Here is a 14,299-nt window from a genome sequence, read left to right as displayed (position 1 = left end):
GGTTTAGGAGACGGCCTCCCTGTCCTGGATGGCATTAAGAAAAACTGGCGGGTATGGCCGATAAAGAAACAACATGCTCTTTTTGGACTGAGTTTATTACGTAGATAGCGAGAGCAAAAGTGCCAGCTTCCTATATTCCCTGTCCCACAAGATGACACTGAGACAAAAGGGGCCAGAGGACAATGCACTTGGAGGTGGGGGGAGGGGGGTGTTCTGTTTCTGAGGAGCTGGTCCCTGCAGCTGTCGAGCAATTTTATAGTCTGTGGTTGCACCCTAAGGAGAGGGCAAAGCAGAAAGCCTCACTTCATCAGAACCCAGGTGGTGACGAGAAACCATCTCCTGACAGCCTCCCTGGCAGACGGGGTGAGGGGGTAGAGGGGCGTGGGGGGGTAAGAAACATCCTTGCAAAGCTCCCGGAAATCTTCCCAATGTCTCATATTCCAGGGGGACCACTGGGTGTCCTGCCAACACACACATCAGTTGCAATTGAAGCTCAACCTATGTGGCCTGTGTCACAGTGCGCCCTGGCCAGTTGCTCAACAGAGTCCCAGTAGTGGCTCCATTAGGTCACTGAATGGGTCCTTGAGGCACGGACTCAGTTAAAGAAGAGCACGCCAGGGGCCTAGTTGCCAGAACCAGATAGAAGTTAGCGTTTTATCTTAGAGAAAGGCGAGACAGTTTCTGGAACTAGTTACAAATTGGAGAGAGAGCAGTAGAGTTGCCTCCCTCTCCCTGCTCCCCTCTCCTCAGTTTTCTGAAGGATTGAAATAGAGCATCTTAATTTATCTCTGTCCAGAAGGACGGGCTGGCTCCCAGGGTTGAGGGGAGGCCGCGTCTGTAGTGCGGGTCAGGAGGGTCCAGGGGCAAGTGGCAAATTATGGGCAAGAAGCCTGGCAGATTGACTGTCTCCTTCCACAACCAGGGCTGGTGACAGTCACAGTCCTCTCCCTGCTTGTGCTTGTCATTGGATGTTTTACTCTTGAGATGCGTTGTGTTCTTCTCCAGGCCAGTGTTTCCTTGGAACGGCTGGAGAAGTACTTGGGAGGGGATGACTTGGACACATCTGCCATTCGACATGACTGTCATTTTGGTAAATGAACTTGGAAGTTGTTTCCCAAACTTATTCACAGTGCTGGCACCAGAACTCTGAAATACAAGGGCTCAGCAGTAGCAAATCGATTGAAAGGGGGAGTGAGGGGACTTATCTTCGACCAACATTTGCATATAAGTGTACTGTTTTTACTTAATTGTGTTTTCACTTAGAACAGCTTGCTTGGCCAGATTGCTAAACAAATTTAAGCCAGCTGTTCTGAGGATAAGCAGGGAATCCTGCAAAGGATCTAGAGAGCAGAAGTCAGCACGGAGCTGAGTCTGTGGAGGGGTAAGGTAGGCTGGAGCGAAGGAAAACGCAGGTTTAACGGTGGGAGGGCATTCCTGGCCAGAGCGAGCAGTTGGAGTGGAATCCGGGGTAGGGAGTAGCTGGATATGTATATATGTCGGTGGAATTTGTACCAGGAAACTAGGTGACAGGGCCTGGGAATGTACCCAGAGAGTCTGTAGGTTTGAAATCCAGGCTCAAAACAGGCCTGGGACTCCTGAATCAGAAAGGACTTTGTATACAGGCAACTTCTGGTCTACCCCAGGAGCGAGCCTGCACAGGACAGAGATCTGGGGATCTGCTGGAGGAAGCGGAGAGGGATACGTGAGGGCTGAAAGGCAGACAGGCAGGTGGGGACCTACGTCTGACTAAAAGCAGGGCCTTCTTCTCAACAGACAAAGTCGTGCAGTTTTCTGAGGCCTCCTTTACCTGGGACCGGGAGACGGAAGCCACAATTCGAGAGTGAGTTGCCTCCTTTCCATCCTGCTGTTCTTCACGATTCTCCTTACCTGTCCTGTGACTGAAAAATTCCATATAACAGAACACATGGGAAGTCGAGCTGTGTGCACATGTTCAGTTAGATAGCAGTGCAGGCTCAGCCGCTGCAAGGATGAGCTGACAGCAAAGATCCTGGGCCTCTTTGCTCTTGAATGCACCTGCCAACCTGCTCTCCTGCTGTGGGACCACACACGTCTAGCTGAGAACCCTGAAGGCATTTGTTCTGCAGGTTGTGGCTGAAGGTACTGCAGATAGTTCTGCAGATAGTGGCTGGAGGCGGGCAGGTGCCCTGGGCCTCCGGGTGTGGTAGAGGATATACACAAGAACATGAACGCAATTTAAGTTCATTCATTCACTTAATGTAATTAAGAACGTTGGCGTTCCTTCCCCAGAGTGGACAATGGGAGCTTTTTCTATAAGATTCCATTTCAGGTCTGGAGTTTTACATCTAAATAACCCATCCCTACATTCCACGCTGCAGCCACCTTCTCTGCCCTGAGCCAACCCCTTCTTGCCACAGCGTTGCATGTAATGTGTTTCTTAAGCACTACGTGTAACAGAACACCCAGCCATCCACCAGCACAGCACACACAATACACCGGGAGCCTGAGCCGGCCGTCCGGGCACCCCTTTTCATCTCCCTGCTACAGTTAGGCCTTTCCACCCTTCTTTGCTGTTTCCACAGCCTTGAACATGGACTCTGGAGCTTGCCCCAGGATGTGTCAGGCCAGAAACTCCTCCCCTGAACCCTCCCAGCCTGAAAGCCTCTCTTTGCAGAGAGAAGACTGGGCACAGCTCCCCCTTTGCTAATATTAGTCTAGAACAAGTTCAGCTTGATGGGCAGCTTCGGAAAGACTATGAACAAGTTTCTGAGGTTCTAATATTCCAGGAACTCAAACCACAGGGCCGACACACAGAGTTTCTAGGAGTCTAGCCCAGTGTGGATGTCTCCCCAGCCAGACACAGCCATGTCTCAGGGGAGCGGGCAGCAGTCTGTGCTTTCAGCAGGTGTTCATTGGATGGCTAGTCTCACTGAAGAGCGAAGTTTGGGAAACAATAACCTAGTCCAACACCACTAGTTTAGAAATGAGAATTCAGAGGACGTGACATTTCAAGATCACACAGCTGGGCAGAGACAAAGTTGGGACTTGAACTCAGGTCTCCAGGCTCCCACTGGGGTCTTGTTCAATGGTACCATGTTGGTTCTAAGAGAATTTTTCCAATGGAAACCCAAAGTTGGCACAAACAGCTCATAGACAAGTTGAATACATTAGGACTCACGCTCTAGGCTCTTAGAGCTTAAAAATAAATAATTAAAGAAGCACTATGGAGTCTTATATACCAAAGACAAATTTTCCAGTCTTGAGAGAAAATCTCCAAATACCAGACTTCCCATAGAGAGTCTGAGAAGTGGCTCTAACTCCTCTTGAATAAGTCCCCTCATCTCCTTCAAATAAACTTCTCTCTTTCAGTGTGAACCTGGACATCATGCCGGGCCAGTTGGTGGCTGTGGTGGGCACTGTGGGCTCTGGGAAATCCTCCTTGATGTCAGCCATGCTGGGAGAAATGGAAAATGTCCATGGGCACATCACCATCAAGGTGAGAGGGAATGCCAAGGGGAAGACTCTGACTCAAATGTGGGCCACTTCGTGCTGGGCGGGTGCACTGAGGACTAGAATCTGGCCACCACTGCTGTCAGGTTGCTGTATAGGTAAAAGGTCTGGGAGACACCTGGTCCACTTGTAAACTGTAGATTCTTTGCCTCACCTTACATACATAATCAGATTCAAGGTGGATTCCAAGAATCTGCTTCTTTTTTTTTTAATCCTCACCTGAGGATATTTTCCATTGATTTACAGAGAGCGTGAAAGAGAGAGGGAAAGACAGAGAGAAATATCGATGTGAGAGAAACACATCGATTGGTTGCCTCCTGCAAGCACCCAGACCGGGGAGGAGCCTGCAACCAAGGTACATGCCCTTGATCAGAATCGAACCCGGGACCCTTAGGTCCACAGGCCGATGCTCTATCCACTGAGCCAAACCGACTAGGGCTAAGAATCTGCATTTTTAATGAGCTACCCAGGTGATTCTCATATGCATACTAAAGTTTGAAAAATGTTGAATAGAGATCTTTCCCTTCAGAGTATAGGCAGTTCTGCTATACCTATATGTGTTTCTGAAAACTTCAAGTTCCACAAAATTGTGCAATAAAAATAACAAGACTTAGGGGAAAGAGTTGTAACAGATTATTAAACTTGTATAACTTTAAGATAATAAACAATGGCAATAAAAACAGTAGCACTGCAAAATCTCTGCTGGCAATTGTTCCCAGCATCACAATTAGTTCAGGGCCTCCCTTTCCTCCTTGGGGGCACTTGCTTCCAATACAAAAATTTGATGTAAGATATAGGCATATTTATCAATTATGTTTGTTTTGTAAACCTCACCTGAGGATATTTTTCATTGATTTTAGAGAGAGAAGAAGGGAGAGAGAGAGAGAGAGCTTGATCAGAATCGAACCCGGGACCCTTAGGTCCACAGGCCGATGCTCTATCCACTGAGCCAAACCGACTAGGGCTAAGAATCTGCATTTTTAATGAGCTACCCAGGTGATTCTCATATGCATACTAAAGTTTGAAAAATGTTGAATAGAGATCTTTCCCTTCAGAGTATAGGCAGTTCTGCTATACCTATATGTGTTTCTGAAAACTTCAAGTTCCACAAAATTGTGCAATAAAAATAACAAGACTTAGGGGAAAGAGTTGTAACAGATTATTAAACTTGTATAACTTTAAGATAATAAACAATGGCAATAAAAACAGTAGCACTGCAAAATCTCTGCTGGCAATTGTTCCCAGCATCACAATTAGTTCAGGGCCTCCCTTTCCTCCTTGGGGGCACTTGCTTCCAATACAAAAATTTGATGTAAGATATAGGCATATTTATCAATTATGTTTGTTTTGTAAACCTCACCTGAGGATATTTTTCATTGATTTTAGAGAGAGAAGAAGGGAGAGAGAGAGAGAGAGAGAGAGAGAGAGAGAGATTTCTCGGCTGCCTCCCATATGCATCCCAACTGGGGATCGAACCCACAGCCTTTTTGGTGTACGGGACAACACTCAACCAACTGAGCTACCTGGCCAGGCAATTATGATGTTTTTAACAGAGAGAAAATGTTTTCATGGCGTCCTCATCAGCACTCTCACCTTCCTCAGAGAGCTACATTTAGGGGAAACTATAGGTACTTTGAGTCATTTAACCAGCCGTTACTTGCACCAAAAAGAGGCATGTCTATAGATCTTTAGCTGTTTTCCTTAAGGTCTTTATATATCGCTAAGCCTTCTTTTTAATTATGAGAAAGCTCACTCCTGATTGCTTTACATTGACATGTTTGGACCTTTTTAAGAACTTCTACTTTATACTGACATTATCCCCTGATTTACCAATAACTAATGAGCTAATTTGCATTAATCCACATGCAGTGTAGCAGAGCACACTCTACAGACTTTTCTCAATTACAGTTTACACTCAGTATTATTTTGTATTAGTTTTAGATGTACAGCACAGGGGTTAGACAGTCATATATTTCATAAAGAGGTCCTTCCTTATTTCAACTACCCACCTGGCACTGTACATGGTTATTACAATACTAGGGGCCCAATGCACGAATTTGTGCACCTTGAAAGGAACTGGGGCCATGAGGCTGCGGAGGGCACAGGCATCCTTCGCACCCCGGCCCGGCCCTCCTGCCGTGGCCCCCCAGTCCCCTGCCTGCCAGCAGCCCCGCTCCTGCCGTCGCCGCTTCCATGCCCTGACACTCGCACCTGCTGACAGCGCGGAGCAATTGGGGCTGGTGCCAGCAGTGGGTGTGAGCGGGACCGGTGCCCTCAGCACGTGCGAGTGGTGGCTGCTGCCCCGATCACCCCTCAGGAGCAGGGGGAGGTAGAGAAGCGCTCAGGGGCGATCGGGGCTGGCAGCCACCACTTGCACCCGCTGGCAGCGCTGGCAGTGGGTGCAAATGCCTGGTGGGATAGCAGCATGTAGGAGCAAAGAATTTTCAGTAATCACCAGAGGCGCGCCCTGATGACAGTGACCAGTGCCCCCACTCCCCTGCTCCACCATCCCGCCATGGCTGATACCCGCCATGCTCCGTGCACGCCCCCTGGTGGTCAATGCACGTAATAGTGACCAGTTTTTTGGTTGCTCGTTCGGTCTATTTGCATATTAGGGTTTCATATATATAGATTATTGACTATATTCTCTATGCTGTACTTTACATCCCTGTTACTATTTTGTGTCTACCAATTTGTAGTCCTTAATCTCTTCACCTTTTCACCCAGCTCCCCTCTCCCTTTTGGTCTGATCTCTGTATCTGTGCAGCATCTACAGATTTAATTCTGTTTCTTAACTCCTTTTAGGAAGTGTTTTCTTGCTACCTCATAACTGAGTTTTTCCTCAAACACAGGCTTTTGTCAGGCTCATCTTTCTTTGGACATGATCTGCTTCATGCATCAGCCTGCACCCTAATTCCAATCTCTTAGTTCTTGCTTCCTCAGCTGTCATCTATACCAGGCCCCTGGCAGTGTTAGCCCTCGGTTGCTTCTAGTATACTCACTGGGGTCTGACTAGAACCCTGTTCTAGAGCCAGCACATGCACTAATCCTCCCATTTTCAGGATCAAGGCTAGAAAGTGAGAGTCTAAAAAAGGGGACTTTACATGACGAGTAGGACTTCGAATTCTTTTTCCATGGTTTGTGCAAAAATTCAAATACATTTATAAATATCAGATGTTCAGTCAATTTGACATACATTTCTTCAAGTCTAAGTTCCACTTGTTCCTTCCGGCTCCTGCCACCCCGTCATTCAACCCTGCATTTTCTGGAGGTACAACTGTTGTCTTGTGGTCTCATATTTCCCATCTAGGGCACGATAGCCTACGTCCCACAGCAGTCCTGGATCCAGAATGGCACCATCAAGGACAACATCCTTTTTGGATCAGAATTCGATGAAAAGAGATACCAGCAAGTTCTAGAGGCCTGTGCCCTCCTCCAAGACTTGAAAGTGCTGCCCGGGGGAGACCTGGCTGAGATTGGAGAGAAGGTACTTAGAACCTTAAAGGGTGAAGAAATATCAAAGAAAAAATGGTGAGGATGGCAAAGAAGTACATAGGAGTAAAATAGCTGACCAATTTCGGTGGTCATGTTGGGAATAAACACCAGAAAACATGAGTTTGTACAATATTTTATACAAATGTAGTAATCCAGAAATTTTAAATTTGGTACCTGGAAGCAAATACAGGGATTATGTGCTCTGAAGGGAAGAGGAGGGTAGGACGGAGAGGTTAAGTAACCAGTGACTGGCCCCAGGTTGATGTCATGGCGGAGGGACAGCAGCAGGACCAGAGCTTAGGTGTCCTGCCTCTACTTCTGTACATCAGCAAGGGTCAGAGAAGGGTTCTAGTAACCTGCTTTGAACAGACAGATATTTAGTGTGGATTATTTCCTGATGTTATTAAATGCCTTTCTTAAAAATGGATTTTTAATGACGACTGCGTATTTTATCCATTGTATGGATAGAGAATAATTTGTTTAGAAATCCCTGATTATTACATATTTAGGATGTTTTCATCCTCCCTCCTGTTAAAAACAAAATTAAACCAAGTACATTTGAAGGTCTGATTGACTTGATTATATGAATGGGGCAGAATCCCATCTAGCAATTCTAAGGGCACTCCAAGTGTTATACAAAAATAGAAAGGAAAAAAAAAAGGTGGGGAAAGAAAGCTATTAGAAAAAAAGAAAGAAAGAAAGAAATTATTTGGGGGCACCTGGACATCTGGTTTTTTTGTTTGTTTGTTTGTTTGTTTTGTTTTTGTGTTTTGGGTTTTTTGTTGTTGTTGTTTTTTAGAGGAAGAGACCAGGGAAGGTCTTTATCATGCAGAAAGCCTCTTCTTTCTGGGGCGGGGCTGGGGGTGGGGGGAGATGGAGAAGGCCCACAGGATAGATTACCTCCTTGGCATTGCCTAGAAAATGTCACACTGGTTGACTAAGTGTTTCTGGGAGAGGTTGAAACAGAAATTAGCTTAAGTATTACATCTAGGTTTGGTGTTTCTGGGCTTTAGCACAAGTGACACCATTTGGGCCTGTGGTTCTCTCTTGAACAATCCCCATTACTAAAACTGCCTATAGCAGTCTTTGGGGACAAGGATCTTGAAATGTTAGAAGAGCTGTGAAGATAAAGCTCTAGAGCAGGGGTCCTCAAACTACGGCCCACGGGACACATGCAAATACAAATATTGTATTTGTTCCCGTTTTGTTTTTTTACTTCAAAATAAGATATGTGCAGTGTGCATAGGAATTTGTTCATAGTGTTTTTTTAAACTATAGTCCGGCCCTCCAACGGTCTGAGGGACAGTGAACTGGCCCCCTGTTTAAAAAGTTTGAGGACCCCTGCTCTAGAGTGATTTTGTTCATTGATTCAACACACATTTACTGAGCACCTATGTGCCAGAGACTGTTTCAAGTGCTGGAGTTACAACCATGAACAAAACAGAGAAAATCTGCCTGGTATAGCATTACATTCTTATGGGACAGGAAGCAACAAAAAATAATAAGTAAATTATACAGTAGAAAATGGTAAGTTGGGCCTGCCTTTAATTATTGGGCCAAAAGGGTTTTATTTGAATTAAAGTTACTTTTTGTATAAAGGAACTTGAAGATTTGTAAGCCCTTAATAACTTATTGAGAAACATCTCTTTCTTACCCCTCCTCAGTAGCCTCCGTGAAGGCAGGCCTGGGGCACAGTGCTTAATAGAAATGCTTTTCTTCTTCAGGGTATAAATCTCAGTGGGGGTCAGAAGCAGCGCATCAGCCTGGCCAGAGCTACCTATCAAAATGCAGATATCTATATTCTGGATGACCCCCTGTCGGCCGTGGATGCTCACGTGGGAAAACACATTTTCGATAAGGTCTTGGGTCCCAATGGCCTATTGAAAAGCAAGGTGAGGAATCATTTAAAGGGGCAAAGCCATAAGGTATGTGTTTCGGGGGCACACATCTAGGTCAGCTGCAGTCCTGAAGCAGATTTCCTTATTTACCTGCCCCCCTGGGCTGCTGAGGAGACAGTGTCAGACTGGTCTTCCAGGAGCTAAGCCCATAAGGGCTCCCATCTTGAGGTCATGGCAAATTCTAGCTTATTCTGTGGCTTGGGCATTGAGCCCATTAGGATGATTGATTATGATAGAAAGCACTTTGAGATCTGTGGTATAGTAAGACTTATTGGTTTTTGTTTCCAGTTCTTGGCACAGAGCTCATAAACTTGGAATTTCCTGAGTGATACTAGGAGTGTCTTTTGTTATTCCTAGTGAGCCCCTTTAGATAACATAGGAGTCTATGCTAATAAGTGACTTAGTCTACAAGTCTGATAAGTCTATGCTAATAAGCTCTCCCATCCCAACAGTGTCTGTGTTCCAGACAGAGACAGTGGGCTTGGGTTTTCTCTCCAGAGGCTCTTTTAACCCCATGGCCCCTATCTGAGCTTCATTAATGATCCATGAGTGTTAGTCTTCCTTTGAGTGGAACCCCTGTTTCAGTAGTCATGTGATTTATCAATAGACAGCAATACAAGGAATGTCATATCCCACACCAGGGAGGACCTGGGCCAAAGACAAAGTTTCTTGTTACACAATGTCACTAACATGCTGAAAGAATCTGGGCAGTTTGTTTGTTTGTTTTTAAAGGTATCTTTATTGATTTCTGAGAGGAAGGGAGAGGGAAAGAGAGAGAGAACCATCTATGATGAGAGAGAATCATTGATCAGCTGCCTTCTGCACGCACTCCACAGGGGACCCAGCCTGCATCCTGGGCATGTGCTCTGACTGTGAATCAAACTCTGATCGTCTGGTTCATAAGTTGATGCTAAATCACTGAGCCACACTGGCCGGGGTGGGCAGTTCTTATTAGCTCAGGTCGTTAGCTGGTTAGCAAAAGGGGCAATTGGTTAGCTAGTTATTTAGTTAGTTATGTCCCGTGACATTCCTAAGCCAAACTCCTGGCTACCCAAGAAGCTGGAAGAGAATGTGTGTTATGCATACTTCATTGTCACTATAAAAAATCTCCAAGTATATACACAATGATGACAGAAATCTCTCTCTCTCTTTTTTTTTTTTTTCAGGAGTCTCATCTTACACATGGGTCAGGTTTTAGGATGAGGTGCTAGGAAGGAAAGAGGAAGTAACAGAGGCCAGGTGGTCAGGGCCACATTTTGGAGCAAAGCCCCATAGTGAATTGAGTCATCTTTTTTTCATTCTTTAGAGTAGGACAAGGAAGGTGGTGGACACAGGGTTATCAGCACAACTTACTGTTATTTTTACAGACTCGACTCTTGGTTACACATAGCATTCACTTTCTTCCCCAAGTGGATGAGATTGTGGTTCTGGAGAATGGCACCATCTCAGAGAAGGGGTCCTACCGTGCTCTGCTCGCCAAGAAAGGACTGTTTGCTAAGAACCTGAAGACATTTGTAAAGCAGGCAGGTCCTGAAGGAGAAGCCACAGGTATGTAAGGACAACTGGAACGGGGATAGAATTTGGGTATGGCAAGGAATGGAAGTAGTGAACCAATATCTACCTCCTGAACTGCTCAGTATCCAGTGAACTAGATTTGAGTGTGAATTACCCAGAGATCCAAAATCTGTTCTTTCTGTGTTGAGTCTCTGTAAAGAAGCATGGACATAGAAACTCTATGCCTGAGCCGAACTGGAGGTTCATCCTGCTTATCTGGTCTTTGACATGTAATCAAAGGCACACTTTGGAAGGGTGTGACTGGAGTTTGGGGTGATCAGCCCTTGTGGAAGAAACACCAGTGGCACAAGGGGCCCACTTTTACTGATGCCTTGCTTTAACTGCTCTAAGTCACACATCCCACCCCACCCACCACCAAACCCCTTAAAACAACTTTCTGGACAGCTTCATAGGCTAATACTAAGTCCTTGATAAGTGTACTGCTAAATTCTTGATAAGCTCTAACAAAGGAATCTTGACTAATACATCAAAAACCATTGGGTGTTTTGAACCAGAAAAAATCATGGTAGTTGCATAGTATAACTCACAGTATTACCACAGAAATAGCCCCTAATACCACCACCATTGGGGTCACTGGTTAGCTTCCATCAGTAATGGAGTCCTGTTCCCAAGAACCTTGGGTAGTCTTCTGCATAGTTCTGGGTATTCTCTTCAGGTAGCAGTTATCAGCAGAAGGTCAAGATTGAGAAAGCAAGACCTGGAGGGCGCTGGGCCATTCCGGAAGTCAGTCAGTAGAGAGAGTTACAGAGCCTGCAAGTGGGAGCATATTTAGGCTTCAAGGTCAAGACAATGATGGTTTAAAACCATCTTCGGGGCACAAGAGAAGGAAAAAGAGAAGACCAGGAAGACTGTATGCCTTGGAGGGACAAGGCAGGAACAAAGAACAGGATGGTGTGGGTGGTGGGGATCCAGAGCCAGCCCAGGAGAGTGAGGCAGGGATACCAGGAACCAGCAGAAAGGAAGGGGTCAAAGCTTTCCATCAACCTTTATGTGCTCTAGGGACTGGCCTGGACAAAACAAAAAGCACATGCCTGGGAGTTAAGGTCCAAGCAAAGGCCAGTGTCTGATGCCCTCTGAGTTACTGTTCTGATAACCAGTCACCCTAACCTGGACAGTTTTACTATGCCAATTATATACTATTTTTTAAAAATATATTTTATTGATTTTTTTACAGAGAGGAAGGGAGAGGGATAGAGAGTTAGAAACATCGATGAGAGAGAAACATCAACCAGCTGCCTCCTGCACACCTCCTACTGGGGATGTGCCTGCAACCCAGGTACATGCCCTTGACCGGAATCGAACCTGGGACCTTTCAGTCCGCAGGCCGACGCTCTATCCACTGAGCCAAGCCGGTTTGGCTATATACTATTTTTGTTTTTCTATTTGCTTGAATCTGAGTTTTGTATTCTGTTATAAACCCCCATGGGTGGATGACCTCTTTGAAGAATTATATCTTTGATGTACAAAGAATACTTTGCAAAATATCTCATTAAGCTCATGTCCTGGTAAAAATTCATAGGCTAATGCTGAGCAGTTATGTAAGCTCCAGTGCCTGGCAAGCTGTAGCGCTGGTTCTGGAACTTGAGGCACAAACCACCAGATGGTAGAATGAGGGGAAGGGCGGGAGGACAATGTGATCTGTATTAACATTGGTTCTATTAGCTTCCTAACTAGCTGTTGTAACAAAGCACTACAAACTGGTTGGCTCAATCAGCAGAAATTTGTTGTCTCACAGTTCTGGAGCCCAGAAGTCCAAAATCAAGGTGTTGGCAGAGTTGGGTCCTTCTGAGGTCTCCGAGGGAAGGACCTGCTCCAAGCCTCTCTCCTAGCTTCTGGTGGTTTGCTGGCAATCTTTGGCATTCTTGGCTAGGAGACACATTCCATCGCTCTCTGCCTTCATCTTTGCATGGTATTCTCCTTTATGTACATTTCTGCGTCCAAATCTCCCCATTTTTTATAAGGACATCAGATATGTCGGATTAGGGGCCCATCCTACTCCAGTCTGACCTCATCTTAACAACTAATTCCATCTACAATGAACCACATTCTGAGGCAATGTGGATTAGGATTTCAAAGTATGATTTTTTTTTTGCGGGGCGGACACAACTCAGTCTATAACATCTATCCTCTGTTGTACCAAAATTTATGTGCTTCTCCATCCCAACATTCCCAAAAGTCTTAATTATTCCATTATCAGTTCTAAGTCCAAAATTTCATCTAAATGCCAACTCAAAATCCTGATTTCATCTCTAGCTCACACAAATCCATTGTGGTTGAGACTGAGAGTTCTGGGGCAAAATTCCTCTTCATCTGTGAACCTGTAAAATCAAACAAGTTATTTGCTTCTAAAATACAATGGTGATGCCCGGCCAGTGTGGCTCAGTGGTTGAGCGTCAACCTATGAACCAGGAGGTCACAGTTGGATTCCTGGTCAGGGTACATGCCTGGGGTTGTGAGCTGGATCCCCAGTAGGGGGCATGCAGGATGCAGCCAATCAATGATTCTCTCTCATCATTGATGTTTCTATCTCTCCTTCTACCTTCCTCTCTGAAATCAATAAAAATATTTTTTTAAATAATAAAATACAATACAATGGTGAGACAGGCACAAGATAGGCATCCCCATTCTGAAAGGGAGAAATCAGAAGGAAAAAGAGGGTCATGAATTTCAAGCAAGTTCAAAACCTAGCAGGACAAGTTCCATTCGATTTTAAGGTTTAATAAGCATCTGGTTCTATTTTCTGGGATCACCAGGTGGTGATCCCACCCCCTCCAGCCTTACAAAATGGTCCCAATCTCTGAAACTGAGAATCAGCCAATCCCTGGATTGCCTTCCAGAACATTTTTCCCTTTTCTTGAAGGATAATACATGTTCATGGCTAGATAGCTCTATCGACCCTATAGGATCCTAGAATTCTGACAGTGTTTCTTCATTTTGTCTTATTTCTATCCCCTACAGTCCAAGCTTGGAGCACTTTAAGATGGTTGATTGGATCAAGTCACATGACTAATTTCTTTAGCAAATCTGCTGTTGAGCTTTTCTAGTAAATTTTTTGTTTTAGTTATTGTACTTTTCAACTCTAGTCTTTATTGATGTTCTCTATTTGGTGAGAACTTATTGTCATATTTTCCAGTAGATTTTTATATATTATTTTCTTTTGTTTTTTAACATGTTTATAATAGCTGATTTAAAATCTTTGTTTGGTAAGTCCAATGTTGTGCTTCCTCATGAACAGTTTCTGTTGACTGTTTTTTCCTGTGTATGGCCCCATAATTTCCTGCTTTTTTGTATGCCTCATAATTTTTTTTGTTGAAAACTGACAATTTAAAATAACATAATCATGCTGGAAATAAGATTTCTCTCTCCACCCTCCTCTGCCAGGGTTTGTTGTGTTGTTCCACAACAAAGTTTTTCTGAACTAATTCTGTTAAGTCTGTATCCTTTGTCATATGTGGCAACTGAAGTCTATCCTTGGTTGGCTGAGGGGTCAGTTAATGATGGAACATGATATCCTTAAGTGCCGGAAACCAATAAGTCATTCTGCCTTTTCTGAGAGACTGGGGGTAGGGGGTGGGGGCATGTCTTTATCACTCCAGCAAACAATTCACAATTCTGCCTTAGCCTTTGTTTTCTGCTTGCACATAGAGCCTGAAGGTAGCCAGAGGTAAGAGAGTAAGGTCTTGTCAAGTTTTCCTTGGGCATGTGCACAGCCCTAATTCTAGATTGCCAGAAATATATTGAAGATATCAAAGCTCCTTATGAATATCTTATTCCCCTGCTTTTTCTTTGAAGGTTTTGGTCAGCTTCTTTTTTACCCCAACTTTTTTTTTAATTAGTCTTTA

The 14,299-nt window shown here is 44.7% G+C and overlaps 1 protein-coding gene across 1 annotated transcript in view; it reads left to right on the top strand.

Moving 5' to 3' along the window:
- Window positions 1–14,299, top strand: part of ABCC2 (ATP-binding cassette, sub-family C (CFTR/MRP), member 2) — a 71,292-nt gene that overhangs the window by 34,346 nt on the left and 22,647 nt on the right. Inside the window, exons 15-20 of the mRNA XM_005885454.2 lie at window positions 1,006–1,090; window positions 1,774–1,840; window positions 3,349–3,475; window positions 6,800–6,976; window positions 8,709–8,876; window positions 10,250–10,430. Of these exons, the coding sequence (XP_005885516.1) occupies window positions 1,006–1,090; window positions 1,774–1,840; window positions 3,349–3,475; window positions 6,800–6,976; window positions 8,709–8,876; window positions 10,250–10,430 (805 nt within the window). The remainder of the gene's footprint in view (window positions 1–1,005; window positions 1,091–1,773; window positions 1,841–3,348; window positions 3,476–6,799; window positions 6,977–8,708; window positions 8,877–10,249; window positions 10,431–14,299) is intronic.

Source organism: Myotis brandtii, unplaced genomic scaffold (genome assembly GCF_000412655.1).
Source record: "Myotis brandtii unplaced genomic scaffold, ASM41265v1 scaffold902, whole genome shotgun sequence".
NCBI lineage: Eukaryota > Metazoa > Chordata > Mammalia > Chiroptera > Vespertilionidae > Myotis > Myotis brandtii.
This window is presented reverse-complemented; position numbering and strand designations above follow the sequence as displayed.